A 20,891-nucleotide genomic window follows, 5' to 3' on the forward strand; every position below is an offset into this window, starting at 1 on the left:
AAATACTGCTTTTCTGTGAACAAAAAGTTAGGTCCAGAAATATTTAAACAGTTGGTGCGCTGGAGAGATTCAAAAGTCTACAGTCAAACAGTGACTGCAGACTCATCTTAGACCGGTCAATCCCTTTAAATTGCAAGTTTTTCTAAAAAAAAATTTTGCCCAAACTTCAAATGTTTTCATAAATACAAATTGTATTGGCCTAAATTCATCACTAACAGAGTACAATGTGTTCTAAAATAAGTCTGAGTGGTATATGTAAAAGTGTTCAGCATTACTACCACATAAAATGACACGTCAGATTTGAAAAATGGGGCTGTCAGGAAGGTGAAAAGTGGCCTAAGCAATAAGGGTTTAATATTGGGTATATTGGCAAAACCAGGAAAGTCAGAACATCCCAAGAGTTGGAATGGCTAAAAGCAGTAAACTATTGACTTTTTCAACTGCACAGCAATTATCAGCGAAGACGGTTTACTTTACCTGTTAAGAAATTGAGGTTAAACTTCTGTTCTTTGATTTATTTTTCAGGAATTTGCAACATCTGGTTCATCAAACACAGATTCTGGGAAAGTGAATGGCAGCTTAGAGACCAAATACAAATGGGGAGAGTATGGACTGACTTTTACAGAGAAGTGGAACACAGATAATACTTTGGGGACAGAAATTACAATTGAAGACCAGGTAAGAAAACATATGTGAGTCATTAGGGCTTTATCATAGTATTAGTCTGTACATGGAACCTTAGTTACCAATTGCTAATCCGTTCATAGGTGGCTGTAGCCATATGTATGTAATTTATGTCGATCAGACTAATGTTTTCCTGCATATTTTAGGTCTTTTGGTCATCTTTTTCTTTCCTTGTCATTTTTTTTCCTCTGTATTGTGTGGGGGGCTGTTCCTGTTGTGGTGCTATTCTGTGCCTCCTCTCACAGCACGAGTCTGAGAGGTTGATGCAAATAAGCGTACTTATGTATTCAGTTCCATAAGGCAAACTTCTTGATAAACTCAAAGGGTTATGAATGTTTAAGTCTGCAGACTGGACAAGTGGAATTGCCGGTGTCAAGAATGTTAAAGGGAACTTGTCATCTGGATTGTGTTGAGTAACCTACAGACAGTGTCAGGTTTGTGCTGTTATACTGATTAAAGTGATACCTTGGTTAATGAAATCCATCTTTTATTTTCAGGTTTGAGTTAATGATTTTCTCATGCTCAGGGGCAGGCTGGGGGGAAGGGGGTCTTCATGTGGTTCTCTGATTGATTAGGTATTCATTATGTAAAATAGGGGGCAGGTCACTAAGGAATCAGAGACCTGTTAGAAGCCATACTGATGAATGAATATGTAATCGGAGCACTACATGTAACTCCACCCCCTACAAGCCTGCCCTGGAGCACAAACCTCATTAACTCAAAACTGAATATTAAGATTAAACAACCACAAGATGGATTTCATCACCAGGTATCATTTTAATCAGTATAATGGCACCAGCCTGACACTGTCTGTAGGTTACTCAGCACAATCCTTCTGACAGGTTCCCTTTTAAAAGAGGTATCCTGGTACATTTGGTTATTTTTCCCTATTCGGCAAAGAACATATAGGCAGATAGTTGCTAACTACCTATCTATTCTGTCCTGTGACCATCTCTGCCAGCTCAGATCGGTCACAGACCACTCCTGTCATTGATGTCCCTATTTCTGGTGACATCATTGTTGTTGTCATTCTGATTGACAGCCAGCACCCCACTGCCTAATTAACAGCTGGCTCCCGGTAATCAGCATGATGTCAGCAGTGGATGTCCAATTGTCACAGCAGACCGGAAGAGAAGGTGATGCCCGGTAAAGTGAGATCAAAAGAATCGGATATCACCGCTGGGCAAAACAAGCAGCTACCTGCTTTGCAACGACCTGTGTGGAAGTTCTGGGCCAATAGGGAAAAAAAATAAGTCCTGGATAACCCCTTTAAATTGTTACCAGAATCTTAAATATCATGAAAGGCTTATGTAGTTCATTTCTCTCATGTAAAGGATGATTTTCTTTTTTTTTTTTTTTTTGTATATACCATATTTTTCAAACCGTAAGACGCACTTTTTTTCCCTTCAAATTTGGGAGGAAAGTGTGGGGTGCGTCTTAGGCTGTGTGCACGCGATGCGGAATTTGTGCGGATCCGCAGCGGGTTTCTCCGCTGCAGTTCCGCACAGTGATTTACAGTACAATGTAAATCAATAGGGAAATAAAAAGCTGTGCTAATGGTGCGGAAAAATCCGCACTGAATCTGCTGCGGATTGAAAAGAAGTGTATGTCACTACTTTTGTGCGGAAATGCAGCGTTTCTGCACCCTTTCATTATAAAAAACCGCAGAAAATCCGCATTAATTCCTCATCAAAACCACACAATCCGCTGCAAATCTGCACCTGTGGTTTCTGCCAGGAGATGCGGATTTTGTGCGGAAAATTCTGCTCCCCAATCCGCACATAGCCTTATGGTCCGAATGTAACGTGGGGAGGGGACAGCGGTAGAGTGGGATTGCACTCTCAGGAGGCAGGAAATGCCGCCGCTGCAGGAATCCGGAGCTGGGAAAACCACGTGGTCCCGATGCTTAAAATGAAGGAATATTCATTAGCCGCTTCCCCGCCCACCTGTCAGTGCCTACCAGTGGCCGGGGAGCAGCAAATGAAGATTCCTTCACTTAAACAGCGGACCCACATTGTTTCCCCAGAGTCAGATTCCTGCAGCGGCTGGGGAGATTGTGTGTCTTAGAGAAGGAGCGTGGCAGGAGCAGGGTGTCAAAGGAGAGATTGCCACACTCGCATACCTGACAGCACAGCGCGGGCTGTGCTGATGCCGAGTGCACCCATCATTATAGGACCTGTGGTGAGGTAATGAAGAGGGTGGGCTGGAGCATCACATGACAGCACAGAGCCCTCCCTGTCCATTATGTCACCACAGGTCCTGCAGACACTGCACTAAAAACAATGCAGCTTCCTCTTACAGGACCTGTGGTGAGGTAATAAGAGGGGGGTCCTGTAAGCTGTAGCGAGAGATACTTTCCGTTTTCTAGTATCGCTGGCTGCAGGACCTGCCCTGATGTGAGCACAGCCTGTACATGTAAGAATTAAGTTTAGTAATTACAGCACATAAAAAAGCACTCTGCCACTCCTGTGGTGAACTATAACTCCCAGCAAGCCATAGGATCTGCAGAACATGCTGGGAGTTAGTTCTCCCATAGGATGTTAAAGCCGCAATCCAGTGTTATTTTTCAGTGCTGGAGTGGTGCTTTAAATATAAGCCCTGTGCCCCCATTCTTATACTCACCCTCCAGCGTCTTCATATAGTACTTTACAGACACCACACTGGTCCCGCAGCACCATCTTCTACCCGTAGCTTCCAACGTAACATACTATTATATACTAGATGGTGGCCCGATTCTAACGCATCGGGTATTCTAGAATATGCATGCATAGTGTATAGCGCAGCCCACGCAGTACATTGCGCAGCCCACGCAGTACATTGCGCAGCCCACGCAGTACATTGCGCAGCCCACGCAGTACATTGCGCAGCCCACGCAGTACATTGCGCAGCCCACGCAGTACATTGCGCAGCCCACGCAGTACATTGCGCAGCCCACGCAGTACATTGCGCAGCCCACGTTGTATAGTCACGTAGTATATTTCCCAGCCACGTAGTATATAGCAATGTGGGCATCATATCCCTGTTTAAAAAAAAGAAATAAAATAAAAAATCGTTATATACTCACCTTCCGGAGGCCCCAGATCCAAGCGAAGCGGTTACTGACGCTGCTCGTGTGCTCCGGTCTCAAGAGTGCATTGCGGTGTTGCGAGATGATGACGTAGCGGTCTCGCGAGATCGCTACGTCATCATCTCGCGAGATCGCAGTATGGACCATTTACCGGAGCGTCGCGAGCGGGAAAGGCCTGTTGTCGATCCGGGGGCTGATGGACGGTGAGTATATAACGATTTTTTTTTTAAATTATTATTATTATTTTTAACATTAGATCGTTTTACTATTCATGCTGCATAGGCAGCATGAATAGTAAAAAGTAGGTCACACAGGGTTAATAGCAGCGGTAACGGAGTGCATTACACTGCGGCATAACGCAGTCCGTTACCGCTGCCATTAACCCTGTGTGAGGGGAGTACGGCGCGGGAACTGACTGCAGGGAGTAAGGAGCGGCCATTTTTCCGCCGGACTGTGCCTGTCGCTGATTGGTCGTGGCCTTTTGCCACGACCAATCAGCAACTTGGATTCCATGACAGATAGAGGCCGCGACCAATGAATATCCGTGACAGACAGACAGAAAGACGGAAGTGACCCGTAGACAATTATATAGTAGATTATGCTTTGCTTATATAGCACTATCATACTACACAGCGGTTTACAGACATTCTCAGATGCGCCAAATTCATTAGATGGTGGCCTGATGCAAATGCATCGGGTATTGTAGAGTATGCATGTCCACGTAGTATATTGCCCATTTACGTAGTATATTGCCCATTTACGTAGTATATTGCCCATTTACGTAGTATATTGCCCATTTACGTAGTATATTGCCCATTTACGTAGTATATTGCCCATTTACGTAGTATATTGCCCATTTACGTAGTATATTGCCCATTTACGTAGTATATTGCCCATTTACGTAGTATATTGCCCATTTACGTAGTATATTGCCCATTTACGTATGTCACAGGTCCAAAAAATAAAAAATAAACATACTCGCCTAACGATCCGAGGGCCCCTTGTAGTGTATCATACTCACCATTCTTGTCGCTGCTCCTCGGCGTTCCGCGCCTCCTCTTCCTGGGATCTTGTGCAGATGGTAGTGCTCGGCTTCAGGAAAATGGCCGCGGGATGCCGCGCGTGCGCAGATCGAGATCGCGGCGGCCATTTTCCTGAAGCCGAGTTCCATTGCAAGTGCCAGGGCTGGTGGGAGCAGGACCTATGAAGACGTCGCGGTCACTTGACCGTGACGTCACGGCAGGTCCTTGCCGCACACCAGCCCTGGGACGGGAGCTCACCGCAAGCTGACGCTTTTAATGGAGCGGTCCGGGGAGCGTGGCGAGGAGCGAGAAAGGCGGAGGGTAAGTATAGCAGGTTTTTTTTTTTAATTTTTAATATGCATATTTTTACTATTGATGCTGCATAGGCAGCATCAATAGTAAATAGTTGGGGGACGCACAGGGTTAATAGCAGCGGTAACGGAGCCCGTTACACCGCGGGTTGTTACCGCTGCCATTAACCCTGTGTGAGGGAGATTACAGAGCGGGCGCCGGGCAGTGAGTGCAGGGATGTAGGGGAGGGACTAATTGGAGTGTGGCCGTCGCTGATTGGTCGCGGCAGCCATGACAGGCAGCTGCTGAGACCAATCAGCGAACGAATAACAGTGACAGAAGGACAGAAAGACGGAAGTACCCCTTAGACAAATAAATATAAAATATATATATATATATATATATATATATAATTTATAACACCACATATTTATTTGTATAGCACCATTAATTACATGGTGCTGTACATTAGACAGGGTTACATCAAAATACATATCACTTACAGTAAAAAGAATTAACAATGACAGACTGATACAGAGGAAAGAGGACCCTGCCCTTGCCGGTTTACATTCTACAGGAATGGGGAAGGAGACAGTAGGTCGGGGGTTGCAGTAGCTCCAATGGTGTTGAGGTGGCTGTGTGGTCATTGCAGGTTGTTAGCTTCTTTGAAGAGATGGGTTTTCATGTTTCGTTTGAAGGATCCTATTGTGGTGGATATCCGGACGTGTTGGGGTACAGAATTCCAGATGATGGGGGATATTCGGGAGCAGTCTTGGAGGCAATTGGGTGAGGAGCGAATAAGCATCGAGGAGAGAAGGAGGTCTTGGGAGGATCGGAGATTATGCTAGGCAAGATATTGAGAGATTAGTTCCGAAATGTACAGAGGATATAGGTTATAGATGACTTTGTAGGTCAGTGTTAGAAGTTTAAACTTGATTTCCTGGGAAATTGGGAGCCAGTGAAGGGATTTGCAAAGAGCGGAAGCAGGAGTGTAGCGAGGAGAGAGATTAATTAGTCGGGCAGCAGAGTTGAGGATGGACTGGAGAGGTGCGGGAGTGTTAGACTGTAGGCCACAGAGGAGGATGTTGCAATAGTGGAGACTGGAGATGATTAGGGCATGCACAAGCATTTTTGGTAGAGTGAGGGTTGAGGAAAGGATGGATTCTGGAAATATTTTTGAGCTGGAGGCGACAGGAGGTGGCGAGATCTTGGATGTGCGGTTTGAAGGACAGGGCAGAGTCGAGGGTTACTCCGAGGCAGCGGATTACTGGGACGGGGAAAGTGAATTAATTTATTGTGATAGATCAGGTAGGGTGGGTATGCAAGATGGAGGAAAGATTAATCCAGATTTGTCCACATTCAGTTTGAGGAAGCAAGAGGAGAAGGAGGATATGGCTGATAGACAATCTGGGATTCTGGAGAGCAGAGAGGTGACATCTGGGCTAGAGAGGTAAATCTGAGTGTCATCAGCATATAGATGGTACTGGAAGCCATAGGACTTTGAGTTGTCCCAGGCCAAGGGTATAGATTGAGAAGAGAAGGGGTTCTAGGACAGAGCCCTGAGGGACACCAACAGAGAGGGGGCGAGATGAAGAGGTAGTATGGGAGTAGGAAACGCTAAATGTGCCGTTGTTAAGGTATGAGGAGATCCAGGATAGGGCAAGGTCTTTGACGCCAAAGGAAGAGAGAATCTGTAGTAGGAGGCAATGGTCAACTGTGTCGAAGGCAGAGGACAGGTCTAGAAGGAGGAGTATAGAGAATTGTCTGTTAGCTTTGGTTGTAAGTAAGTCGTTTGTAAGTTTGATGATAGCAGTCTCAGTGGAATGGTGGGGACGGAAGCCAAATTGTAGATAGTCGAAGAGCGAGTTAGATGCCAGGTGAGAGGAAAGTTCAACGTGGTCGTGCTACAAAGGAAAGATATGGGGCGATAGCTGGATATAGCGCTCAGTTCAAGGGAAGGCTTTTTGAGGATAGGTGTGATTGTGGCATGTTTGAAAGCAGAGGGAAGGGTACCAGAAGTTAGTGATAGATTGAAGAGATGGGTTTGGAATGGGATTAGTGTGGTGGTGAGGTTGGGGAGGAGGTGGAATAGGATTGGGTCAAGTGCACAAGTGGTGAGGTGTGATTTGGAGAGATGATGAGCAAGCTGTCCTTCAGTGATTTTAGAGAGGGAAGTTATGGGGTTAGGGCATTGGTTTGGAGGGGGCAGTGGTGGGCGGAGGTGGGAGTTAAAGGTGTTGAAAACTGTTTGGGATTGTGGGATAAGGAAGATACAAGGGATGTAAAAGTAGGCCTGTTTAGCAGAGGTGAGAGCTGATTTGAATGAGTGTTGCTTGTTTGAGTGCAGTGAAATCATTTTGCGAATGCGTTTTCTTCCAACTCTGTTCTGCAATTTTGGATACTTTCCGAATAGTATGTCGTTTGTTAGTAAATATTTTACCACATTTTTTGCTTCAAATATTTTTTTCCCTATTTTCCACCTCTAAAACCTGGGTGCGTCTTAGTCTGAAAAATACAGTACACTATAATTCAGCTGTGTCGAATTCGGTTTTAGTATTGTTGAATGGTCTTTTTTATTTATTTTTATTTTTTTTACCTTTAACAGCTAGCTAAAGGCTTGAAGTTGACATTTGACACAACATTTTCACCGAACACAGGGTAAGTGTATTCAGTGTATATTCTTAAGAGTAAAATAAAATGAAATCTTGAGAACTGCCTTGTGTACTGCTTTTCTCTCAGAGCTGATTTTTTTTTTTTTTTTTCTTTAATGGTTAAGTGATTGATCAGGATGAAACTTGACAAATAAGTGTTAAAGGGTTGGTCCAGTACCAAAAAAGTCCTGATCCTGCTTATTGTGGTGTTTCTCTTCACTTCTTGTGACATTTTCATATGAGTCTCACACAGGAGGCTGGAGCTGCACTCACTCTCCACATTGTCTATTGCCCCTTATGGAACCACATAAGACACTTACAGCCTATCTATCCCCTGACGATCTATGTATGGTATTTTATAATAAAGCCGATTACAAAAGTGACTAAGGTGTAAAGGTAGATGTTTAGAAAGGACATTTAGGTACCGAACCAACCCTTTAAGCTACAGTTGAAGCTTATTACATGGTCAAGTTGTGTATTACCATACACTTGATCCCAGACATATGCTTGTCTGCAAGGAAGGCAGCTTGGTCTTCAGACTCGAAGAACTATAGTAGATGTTGTTGGCATAGTTTAGCTACATGCTCTCCCCTGCATCATAAGATGGTGAAAGCTATTTTTTTTATTGGCAGCCATTTATAATATGGACTCCCTTCAACTGTTATAGAGGGCAACACTCCCCACTCTAATGCCTATGTAATTTAAGAGTTGTGCTACCATTTAACATGCAATTGGTGTTGCAGACATTATTGAAATGAATACCTTTGCAATTTAAACATATTAAAATTATGCTACATTCAAGAGACATGTACACTTTTTTTTTTTTAAGGGGATCCTATCACCAGTTTTTCTTTTTTTTTTTTCTTTTTTTTTTGCTTTATTAACTATCTCCTTTTGCATGCAGCGCAGGACATAAATAAAGCACTTTTTTTCCCTTCACCCATGACAGCCCACCTGAAAGAGGGATCCACCTACCAAGCACAGGAAAGCTACTGAACTAAGATGGCTGCAGCCCACCTGCATCAGTTGGTTTCCTGTTCTTGATGGGAAGCTTGTGCTGAAATCCCGTGGTGAAGATGGAAGAGGCGATATCTTACCCTTGCCCTGTCTCGGCATCCGGAGGAGCAGGTTACATACCTGTGATGCTGGCCTTTAGGTCTCTGGAGGCACGGTGCAGAGACTGAGATGCGCTGCATGTTTTGGACCACCGTGCCTCCGCTCCGTGTGGTATACTGAAAGCGATAGAGATGCGCAGGAAGTGACAATGAGCACCGCAAGCCTCCCTGGGATTGGGCATGCCTGAGTGACATCACAGGGGAGTGCTGTTTAAGATGGAGGCGCCCTATGTGAGTACCGCTGACCAGGGTGCATGGGGAAATAGTGCGCCATGGTTAGATCTAGGGTGAGATGAGCATCGGAGAGGTAACCAGATGAGTCCAACAAGGAAGGAAGCACTGTGGGTCCCACATAAATTGGGGACAGACAACAGAGGGAGTTTTCTCCTTCCTTAGGTGTCATGGAGGATCAGCAGCATGGACATAACAAAAGGGGGCAGCCATTTAAGTGGCAGGAGCAGCAGCCATCAGTTAGAGAAGCAGTCTTAGAAGAAGTCTTGGTACTCCTCAGTGTCCAGAGAGGATGATTCATGTATCCCAGAACAGCCTTTGAATGTCACCATTTTTAGTGCGCCACCTGTGCAAGCGCCGCACAACGGGGGCAGCGGATGCTGTTTTTCCACGCATCCGCTGCCCCATGGGGTGGTGGGGGCGGAGTTCCGGACGCACATGCGCGGTCGGAAATGGCGGACCGTCGGCACAAGAAAACGTTACATGTAACGTTTTTTGCTGCCGGCGGTCCGCCACAACACGACGGTTACGACGTGTGTCAATGCGTCGCTAATGTTAGTCTATGGGGAAAAAACGCATCCTGCAGATGACTTTGCAGGATGCTTATTTTTTCGCCAAAACGACGCATTGCGACGTATGCAAATAAAAAAAACGCTAGTGTGAAAGCCTTATCAGAAGTAAAGTAGCACAGTGAATCTTCTGCCTCGGGTAGTAACATGGGGGCAGACCATGTTTCCTGGTGGAAGATACGGATAGACTGGTCAAAGCTGTTAAGTCAGCAATGGGAATAAAAGAAAAGATGGTAAAATCCCTAGAAGACTTTGTTCTGGGTGTTAGAGCAGTGAAAGCAACTTACCTTTCCGGTTAATAGTAAGATCCAGGCACTCATTAAAAAAGAGTGGGTAAAACCTGAGAAATCCAGTGCCCTGCCCTCTTCTTCAAAATGGAGATATCCTTTTGAGGAGAAGGACTCGGATGTATGGGCCAAGGTCCTTAGGATTGATGGGGCTATATCAAAATTCTCTGCTCTAATCTTTGAAGATTCTGGGCTACTAAGAGATCTATTGGATAAAAAAGCAGTTGGATATCTGAAACACACAGGGAAAGCAGCAGCACGGGTCTGAGGCTGGCGATTGCTGGAACCTATACTGCCCGTTCCCTTATGATTGGGCTGCAGCAAGTGGAGGAACAGCTCAGAAAGATTTTGGCCAACCTGCCTTTTATTACAAGGAGTCGCAACATTTCTGGCAGAAACATCTGCAGATTCTTTAAAGCTAGCTGGCTACATCTGCTGGTTTGTCCAATGCAGCAGCAAGACTGGTTTGTTGCTCAAAGGCTGCCCTGGAGCCCTTCAGTCTAAAAACAAACTATGCTCTATCCTGTCTGATGGCAAATTTTTGTTTGGGAATTGTACGATACCTTAGAAAAGGTCAGCGATAAGGGCTATCCCAGATTTTTGACAGCTGATGCAAGGAAGGCTTCCTTTCAGAGGAAAAGCTATAATAGGGGATGTCCTCCTTTGGTGAGAAGGTAGTGGGAGTTGAAACGTAGGATAGAGTCCAGACTTATGTTAAGAGGTACATCTTCAACATCCAAGAAATCCTCTCAATGATGCCAGGCTACAAGTAGGGGGAAGGCTTTGCCTTTTCATTCAGACATGGGAGTACATCTCTTCCAGCCGTTGGATTCTGGACATAAGGGAAGTTCTAAGGCTATGTGCACATGTTAAGGAACTTTCGCTTTTTTTTTTTTCGCTATAAAAGCGCGATAAAACCGTGAAAAAAACACATACATTAAGCATCCTATTATTAGAATGCATTCCGCATTTTTTGTGCACATACTGCGTTTTTTCCCACGGCGGAATAGCATTCCGGAAAGAAACGCATGTTCATTTTTTGTGCGGAATCGCCGGGATTCAGCACACATAGGAATGCATTGATCCGCTTACTTTCCGCATGTGGCTATGCCCACCATGTGGGAAGTAAGCGGATCATGTGCGGTTGGTATCCAGGGTGGAGGAGAGGAGACTCTCCTCCTCCAGGCCCTGGGAACCATATAATATATGTATATTCTATATAATTAAAAAAAAAATTTAAATAAAAAATCATGATATTCTCACCTTCCGGCGTGCCCGGCAGTCTTCCCGCTCCTCGCGATGCCCGCGTTCCCAGTGATACTTTGCGGCAATGACCTGTGATGATGTAGCGGTCTCGCGAGACCGCTACATCATCTGGGGTCATTTCCGCTAGGCATTACTGGGAACGGGAGCATCCCGAGGAGCAGGAAGACTGCCAGGGACGCTGGAAGGTGAGAATATCACGATTTTTTATTATTTTTAACATTAGAACTTTTTACAATTGATGCTGCATAGGCAGCATCAACAGTAAAAAGTTGGTCACACTTGTCAAACACTATGTTTGACAAGTGTGACCAACCTGTCAGTTTTCCAAGCGATGCTACAGATCACTTGGAAAACGCTAGCATTCTGCAAGCTAAAAAGGCTTGTAAAACGCTAGTGTTTAGTGGGAAAAACGCATGCGTTTTTCCCGCGGCAGGGAGTTCCGGAATTGCCGTGGAAATTTCAGCGGCTATTCCGGACGTGTGTACAAAGCCTAAAAGTAGAATGTTATAATCTGCGTCAGACCTTCGTAGTGACCCCCCTTCCTCCCCAGGAAGTAATCGGAAGAACAGCTAGGCCCAGAGATGGAGGTCTTGGGCTTCATAGAGGAACTGGTACTGTGTGAGGAAGAAAGGAGGAGATTTTATTCCCCTTGTTTAAAAAAAAGTATTTAAGTGTTCGGAGATTTAGTTTGTCACCGCAGCTGCATGTTAGACAGCTTGATTACATGTGGGGATTTCCTAGCAACCACCACATGTGCTCAGGCTGGCTAACAGCTGTAAATCATGCAGCTTGTATCAACAAACACTAAATCTCCGAACACTAACAAATACTCGGCGATCACCCTAGAATGCTGGGGAAAACCCGAGCAACGAGTATACTCGCTTACCACTAGGTTCCTTCCTAGAGTTTCTCCAGAAGAGGGGGTTTGAGCTAAGGTTGGCTACTAGTAACTTCAAGTTCATGTTTCAGCCTTGGATCTGTTTATACAATTATAATCTCACTGATGAGAAGTGGCTATCGAGGTTCATTAAATTCTGTAATAGATCCAGGCCAGTCCCAATTCCAAGGGTTCCCTCATGTGATCTAAATTTTGGTACTGGAGGCATTGACCAAAAATCCATTCAAGCCTTTTCAGGAGTTGTCAGCTAAGTATCTTAACCTTAACCCCTTAGTGACAGAGCCAGTTTTGTCCTTAATGACAGCCAATTTTTACAGTTTTGACCACTGTCACTTTGAAGTTATATCTCTAGAACGTTTCAACGGATCCTTCATATTAGTGGTAAAATTTCTTCGATATGACTTATATTTATTTATGAAAAAAATGGAAATTTGTCAAAAATGTTAACTGTAAATTGTGCTCTTAAAACAGTCATATCGCACAAAATAGTTAAGTATTACTTCACACATGTCTACTTTACATCAACACAATTTTGGTAACATAATTTTTTTTTTTTTTTGTTAGGACCGTTATAAGGGTTAAAAGTTAACCAGCGATTTCTCATTTTTCCACAAAATTTACAAAACTTTTTTTTTTTAGGGACCACCTCACATTTAAAGTGAGTTTGGGGGGTCAATGTGACAGAAAATGCCCAAAAGTGACATCATTCTAAAAACTGCACCCCTCAAGGTGCTCAAAACCACATTCAAGAAGTTTATTAACCCCTTTCTGTCATTGGACGTACTATTCCGTCCATGTGGGGTGGGCCCTACTTCCCAAGGATGGAATAGTACGTCCAGCGCGATCGGCCGCGCTCACGGGGGGAGCGCGGCCGGGTGTCAGCTGCCTATCGCAGCTGACATCCGGCGCTATGTGCCAGGAGCGGTCACGGACCACCCCCGGCACACCGCGATCAAACATGATCGCGATGTGCCGGCGGTATAGGGAAGCATCGCGCAGGGAGGGGGCTCCCTGCGGGCTTCCCTGAGACCCCCGCAGCAACGCGATGTGATCGCGTTGCTGCGAGGGTCTCCTACCTCCTTCCTCGCTGCAGGTCCCTGATCCAACATGGCTGCGGCATCCGGGTCCTGCAGGGAAGGAGGTGGCTTACCGAGTGCCTGCTCAGAGCAGGCGCTGGTAAGCCTTCAGTGCTCTAAGTGAGATCGGTGATCTGACAGAGTGCTGTGCAAACTGTCAGATCACCGATCTGTGATGTCCCCCCCTGGGACAAAGTAAAAAAGTTTAAAAAAAAATTTCCCATAAATACATTTCTTTATCTAAATAAAAAAAAAAAAAAACAATAAAAGTACACATATTTAGTATCGCCGCGTCCGTAACGACCCCACCTATAAAACTGTCCCACTAGTTAACCCCTTCAGTAAACACCGTAAGAAAAAAAAAAAACGAGGCAAAAAAAAATGGTGTTGTAAAAATGAGAAATTTCTGGTAAACTTTTAACCCTTAACTCCCTAACAAAAAAAATTTTGGTTCCAAAATGGTGCTGATGTAAAGTAGACATGTGGGAAATGTTACTTATTAAGTATTTTGTGTGACATATCACTGTGATTTAATTGCATAAAAATTCAAAGTTGGAAAATTGCGAAATTTACAAAATTTTCGCCAAATTTCCATTTTTTTCACAAATAAACGCAGGTAATATCAAAGAAATTTTACCACTATCATGAAGTACAATATGTCACGAGAAAACAATGTCAGAATCACTGGGATCCGTTGAAGCGTTCCAGAGTTATAACCTCATAAAGGGACAGTTGTGAGAATTGTAAAAATTGGCCCGGTCCATAACGTGCAAACCACCCTTGGGGGTAAAGGGGTTAAGGAAAAAATTAACATTTACTTTTTTCACCGAAAATTTACTTTGGAACCAAACTTGTTATTTTCACAAGGGTATCAGGAGAAAATGGACCACAAAATTTGTTGTGCAATTTCTCCTGAGTACACCAATACCCCATATGTGTGGGGGAAAGCCACTGTTTAGGCACATGGCAGGGCTCAGAAGGGAGGGAGCGCTGTTAAACTTTATGAACATAAAATTGGCTGGAATCGACGGTGGGCGCCATGTCGCCTTTGGAGACCCCCTCCCCCACGATGTACCAAAACAGTGGAAACCCCCCAATTCTAACTCCCTGACCCTAATCCTAACTGTAGCCCCAACCCTAACCATAATGTGAAAATGGAAAAAAAAATTTTTTTTACCCTATCACAGTGATCAAAATGAACCAATAGGAAAAATCTATTGTTGCCCTGTACCGGCCAGCAAATCTCGGCGGGTACACTGCGCATGAGCCCACCATTTTCTTCTAGGAAGAAGACACCGAGGGACAGAACCGTATCTCTCCTGGTATGCAGAGGAGAGGGAAAGGGAAATGAGCCTTTTTTTTTTTTTTTTTTTGCGATAGCTTTTATTCCTTGAATCCAAAAAAATTTGTCTTCCCTAAAAACAGTATCTGTGAAAACATCAGATCAAGATGCAAAAAAAATAAGCCCTCATACAGCCTCATGTCCTGAAATTGGAAATGTTACAGGTTGTGGGGAAATAAATTTGCATATTTTTTTCATTACTTTAAAAAAATAAGCAACAAAAAACCCCTAATGCACGTTTTGCTTTTTGCATAATTGTGCTGACCATGAGTTGTAATGCCAGGTTAGTTTTACCTATAGTGAACATGGTAAAAAGAGAAAATTTGCAATCTTTCAATGCACTTAAAAATTTTTTCCCCGCTTTCCAGTGCATCACATTATAAAATAAATGGTGTCATTTAAAAGTACAACTTGTCCCCCCAAAAAGCAAACCCTCTTACAGCTATATGGATGGAAAAATAAGTTATCGCTCTTAAAAGGCTGTGAGAAAAAAAAAAAAAATTCACACGGTCATGAAGGGGCTCCCTGGAAAATGTGTAGTGTACAACATCTTTCAAAAATGTTAAAGGTGCAAGTTAGTTGTGTTGGATATTGGTTAACATAAATTTTCTTTATGGCTTTCATTTGATCAGCAAGAAGAGTGGTAAGGTTAAAGCTGCCTACAAGCGGGAGTATGTGAACCTTGGCTGTGATGTGGACTTTGATTTTGCTGGTCCTGCCATCCATGGGGCAGCTGTTGTGGGCTATGAAGGCTGGCTTGCTGGTTATCAAATGACCTTTGATAGTGCCAAATCCAAGCTGACCAAGAATAACTTTGCAGTTGGTTACAAGACAGGAGACTTCCAGCTCCACACCAACGTGTGAGTATATTTCATGATTGCTTGGTAAAGAAAAGTAGTTGCTGTTTCCATAATAACCTAATGTCTTCTGTGTCTCAGTAGGAAAACTAGTGTTTCTCTGAGTCTGCCGTCACACTATCAGTATTTGGTCAGTATTTTACATCAGTATTTGTAAGCCAAAACCAGGAGTGGGTGATAAATGCAGAAGTGGTGCATATGTTTCTATTATACTTTTCCTCTATTTGTTCCACTCCTGGTTTTGGCTTACAAATACTGATGTAAAATACTGACCAAATACTGCTAGTGTGACGGCAGCCTAACTGTTAAATCGCCTCCCCTTGGTTGTTGAGGTTCGGTTATGGAGCCTCTGTCTGATCCCTGCTGTTACAGGCAGATATCCGCTATCTAAACAACTGGCATCTGCCACATATGGTGTGGGCTCAGCTCCTGAGTCCACTCTATACACCCACACACGACATATATTGTCCATGTATGGCAGATGTTGGAAAGGGGTTAATATTGGATTCATTAAGGCAAATCATAGTTAAATTTAGGAAAATGTTCTTGTACAAACTAGAGAACATATAGAGGACATGATTTTGTGTAAATGTATTATTTAGGTATGAGTTCTCTGCACCTGTACATGTTAGTTCAGCTTTCCTCACACACGGACCAGCGCTCCTGTCCACACAATGACTGCTGGTGGAGGAGCAGCCACCAGACCCATCTCAATCAGCCTCCTCCAATTGTAAAATTCCTCACAGGGAAAAGCTGCTTTTCTATTGGAGGAGGAAGATGGACAGATCTGAACACACGCTTTTCCACTGGGAGTTTTATGTACAGGAGATCTGTGGACTCTGTAAGGAAAGTTTCACTGGCAATTATAAGAGGAGAACCCATCAAACTGATAGAATCCTCTAAAACTAGTACATGATGGAAGAAATGTCTGCAATGTACGTGTCTGGATTGGTCATTGTTAAGCTGTGTGCACACGATGCGGATTTAGTGCGGCTCCGCAGCGTATTTTTCCGCTCAAACGCTACAGTTCCACAAAATGATTTACAGTACAATGTAAATCAATAGAAAAAAAAAATGCTGTGCTAATGGTGCGGAAAAATCCTCTTAAAACCGCTGCAGATCAAAAGTATGCTGATACTTTTGTGCGTAACTGCAGCATTTCTGACCCCTTCCATTATAGAAATCCGCAGGGGTAAAAAAACCGCACAAAATCCGCGGCAAATCTGCACCTGCGTTTTCTGCCCGGAGATGCAGATTTTGTGCGGAAAATTCTGCACCCCAATCCGCAACGTGTGCACATTGCCCTAAAAGGCTCACAGGGCTTTTTAGCACAAGGCTTAATAAATATTCTAATATTTTCATGTTTTAAATGGTATTAGTGTGTTGGCTGAACCATACCCTTCACTTTTCTTTTCAGCAATGATGGATCTGAATTTGCTGGCTCCATCTATCAGAAAGTTAGTGATAAATTGGAGACAGCAGTTAACCTTGCTTGGACATCTGGAAACAACAGTACTCGCTTTGGCATTGCTGCTAAGTACCAGTTGGACTCTAATGCATCTCTCTCTGTGAGTATGGCATAATCACCGCAGGCTTTGTGCACCATATTGTTCCCTATCTATGAATGCCAATAATGCTGAAACTCTGGCCCTCTGCCTAGGATATCCAGTGACTGAGTGTCAAATTGTACTAGTACGGAATATCACATATAGGAGAAACTTTAGGAGCATACACTTGTTTTTCTGAACTAGAAATGAGTGAATGCAGTCTACATTTGAATACCCCACACTGCCAGGTTCTTGGTCTGTGTAGCGTCTGTCAAAGCATCTGCATATCTCGTTTCTCTAAAATATAGCCAAAGCATGCTAATAACAATTGGGTTCTATTTGTATTGTATATTTATCTATTTACAAAGGTAATATTACCAGGAAGCAGTGACCATTTTCCTATTTTCATATTTATAAATATAAACCTTTAATTGTAATGAAAAATGAATTACTGAAATTGATTTTTAAAATGTCTTAATTAGGCAAAGGTGAACAATGCAAGTCTTGTTGGAGTAGGTTACACCCAGACCCTCAGGCCAGGTGAGTGCCACATGTATAATCCAATGCCTTTTTGATGTTCTTTGCAGTTACCCTTTTACATTGTTTAATCTGTGCAGTAAAAATTTCCTGACAATGATTGTCAGGTCAGTACAGCTATGGAAATGCCAAACGGGCATTTTTTTTTCTTTAACGCTGGTTTCACACTTGCGTTTTTATCTGCATGTGTTTTTAAAAAAAACGCATGTGTGAAAAACGCATGTAAACGCGGTAAAACGCATGCGTTTTTTAGACGCATGCGTTTTTATAGAAAAACACAAGAAAAAACAAGAAAACCCTAACCCTAAACGTGACTGAAATACGTGGCACTGAAATACGTGGCACTGAAATACGTGGCACTGAAATACGTGGCACTGAAATACGTGGCACTGAAATACGTGGCACTGAAATACGTGGCACTGAAATACGTGGCACTGAAATACGTGGCACTGAAATACGTGGCACTGAAATACGTGGCACTGAAATACGTGGCACTGAAATACGTGGCACTGAAATACGTGGCACTGAAATACGTGGCACTGAAATACGTAATACGTGGCACTGAAATACGTGGCACTTAAATATGTAATACGTGGCACTTAAATACGTGGCACTGAAATACGTGGCACTTAAATATGTGATACGTGGCACTTAAATACGTGGCACTTAAATACGTGGCACTATGACTGTCAGAAAATGTTCATTAAACGGTTAGGGGTGAGGTTAGGGGTAGAGTTAGGGTATGTTTCCACTGTCAGGATGGCCGGCGGTATCGCCGCAGCGGCGAAGCCGCTCGGCGCTAAGCCCCGCCCCCTTTCTGGGACGCGATCATGACGGATGTGTTAACTCTTCACATCCGGGATGATCGCTCTCTCCCATAGCGCCCTGTGATATGCCTTGCGGGGACGCTGCGTCCCCGCAAGGTGTACGGACATGCTGCGATCTGAAAAGACGCGCAGCATGTCCGGAGTCGCAGGGCCGCCGCGTGCGGGTTTCCACGCATAGTGGAGACGGGATTTCATAAAATCCCCTCCACTATGCTGGAACAACTGGACGCTGCTTGTTTGACGCTGCAGCTCTGCGCAGCGTCAAACAAGCAGCGTTTCCTGACCGTGGAAACATACCCTTAGGGTTAGGGTTTGGATCCCTTTATCACCTTGATGGTGGTGGGTGGCTTTTCAGTGTTCTGTTTTTTTTCTATAAAAACACATGCGTTTTTAACGCAAACAAACGCATGTGCTTAAAACCGCATACGTTTACATAGACAGCAATGCGTTTTTTTGCCGCGAAAAAACGCATGCTTTTTTTCGCGGCTAAAAAACGCCGCAAGAAAATACTGCAGGTTGCATTTCTGAAAATGAACGCATGCAGAAAAAAACGCATGCGTTTGAAAACGCGACCAAACGCGTAAAAAAACCGCATGCGTTTTCAATGTTAAATATAGGGGAAAAAACGCATGCGTTTGAAAACGCGACCAAACGCGTAAAAAAACCGCATGCGTTTTCAATGTTAAATATAGGGGAAAAAACGCATGCGTTTTTTTGTGCAAAAAACGCTGCAGACAAAAACGCAAGTGTGAAACCACCCTTAATTATTACTTTATTTATTGGTCCCCCTTGGAGGACTTGAACTTGAATCGCTTGTACTATATACAGCAATACCAAACTAGTGCTACTTCAGCAGACGTTCGGCTGAAATAGACAGCCATTGGCTCGCTGCATCATGTGGAGCCTGTGGCGCAATGCTTCCGTTGGAGATGGAAAGTAACATTTAACTGCTTAACAGCAGCAGGCGTAGTCGTCATCAGGGAGCACAGGCTGCGGTCACTGCCGCAGCTTTTGCCCCCTCCCTGAAATAATCAGGGGCCGAGCTAGTCCCTGTTCTTCTGAGCATGTGTCTGTTGTCAATTCCAATGTATGATCAGTAGATTATAACCTCTCCAGTACGGTCACCCCAGCTGTCTTCAATTAATTTGCGTCTGCACCACCCCCACTGGTCTTTTTATCTTGCAAGACGCTGGGTAATCTTATAACATGCACTGACCATGCCCTCTTGCCTGCTCTTTACTTCTGCTCAGTCGGCAAGGGAGTGTGCTGTCACTGTTCATATTGCACAGTGGCAGAATTTGAGAATCTAAATTGAACTAGGACTTTAACAATTCAAAATTGATTGGAGACAACTAGGGTAACAGAATCTACTGATCACTCTTAGGAACTGATAAGACGTGTGCTTCAGAGTAGGGACTAGCCAAGCCTCTGAAACAGGTTTCTGATGACTCTTCATTTCAGTGACGGATGGTCAAAACAAGGTCCGGCATCGAAAGATGTACAAACCGAGTGCAAGAGCCAGAGAGGCAAACCACCATAGTAGCTGAATGTCTGTCTGGCAGAGGGCTGGGACTAACAACCTAGTTAAGTGGCCTGGCAATCACCTGGGACATTAAACACCTGCAGACAGCCAGTGCCTCCCAGTCTTAGATTGGATGGACGACTGATCTGCCAGTAACTGCATCCTAGACACACTGAGGGCTGGAACCGTGACAGTACGCCTTCTTCTAGGGGAACCACTGGACCCCAGGCTTTGCAGGAAATTTTAGATGGAAGGCCCTGACTAGCTGATTGGCCTTCTCACCTCTAGTCCATATCCCCTCCAGTGGATGAGCTATTGGAGGGAATTTCAGGCCCTATGAGAATCCACAACCCTCTGAACCTCATTCTCCAAGCCACGGTCAACTGAGGTTGACAAACTCCTTTAAGGATTTATGGAATACACTAGGGATGGAGGAAACTTTAACTTGAATGTCACGGGATTGACCACCTTCAGGCTCTTATGCGCCAATAAACTTTTGGACCCAACTTCACTGTCGGCACCTAGATTACAGCCAAACCTTATCCCCATCTTAAAAACAGGACCCACCAATCGTCTTCTGTTGGCCTTCTGTTTTTTTGCCAATCTGAGCAGTCCCAATATTCTTTTGAACCTCCACAGGACATTCAGAACTAATCCTAGAAAAATCACAAAAATCGGGATGAAAACCATAATTACAGAAAAATTTGTGAGTTTCCAGTTGACTGATTTTTACTCGACTGTTAAAAGCAGACTCGGCAGAAGATAAAAACAAAAACCCAGTCATCCTCCTGAGCTGCCTCAAAGCACTTTAAAACTTGTTCCAAAGATTGATTTGTCCTCTGTCTGACCACTGGTTTCAGGGTGATAAGCAGATGAAAATGACAAGTCAATCCTATTCCCCTGTCAGACACAATGTTAAGAGGGACCCCTTGTAACCTTACAATATGCGAAATGAACAACCGGAGAGTGTCTCTGCATTAGGTGATACTGAGAAAAAAACAAAATGAGCTTGTTTGCTGAATCGGTCAGCTACCACCACCCTTGTAGCCGTTTTCCCACCAGACAGAGGTAGATTAATGAAGTCCATGGACAAATTATTCCA

General features: G+C 44.0%; 1 protein-coding gene across 2 annotated transcripts in view; it reads left to right on the forward strand.

Moving 5' to 3' along the window:
- VDAC2 (voltage dependent anion channel 2) overlaps positions 1-20,891 on the forward strand; it is a 48,584-nt gene that overhangs the window by 25,129 nt on the left and 2,564 nt on the right. For both annotated transcript variants that reach the window (XM_077250773.1, XM_077250775.1), the window contains exons 4-8: positions 526-678; positions 7,670-7,722; positions 15,132-15,359; positions 16,774-16,924; positions 17,386-17,443. In XM_077250773.1, coding sequence (XP_077106888.1) covers positions 526-678; positions 7,670-7,722; positions 15,132-15,359; positions 16,774-16,924; positions 17,386-17,443 — 643 coding nt within the window. The remainder of the gene's footprint in view (positions 1-525; positions 679-7,669; positions 7,723-15,131; positions 15,360-16,773; positions 16,925-17,385; positions 17,444-20,891) is intronic.

Source organism: Ranitomeya variabilis, chromosome 4, assembly GCF_051348905.1.
Source record: "Ranitomeya variabilis isolate aRanVar5 chromosome 4, aRanVar5.hap1, whole genome shotgun sequence".
Classification (NCBI taxonomy): Eukaryota; Metazoa; Chordata; class Amphibia; order Anura; family Dendrobatidae; genus Ranitomeya; species Ranitomeya variabilis.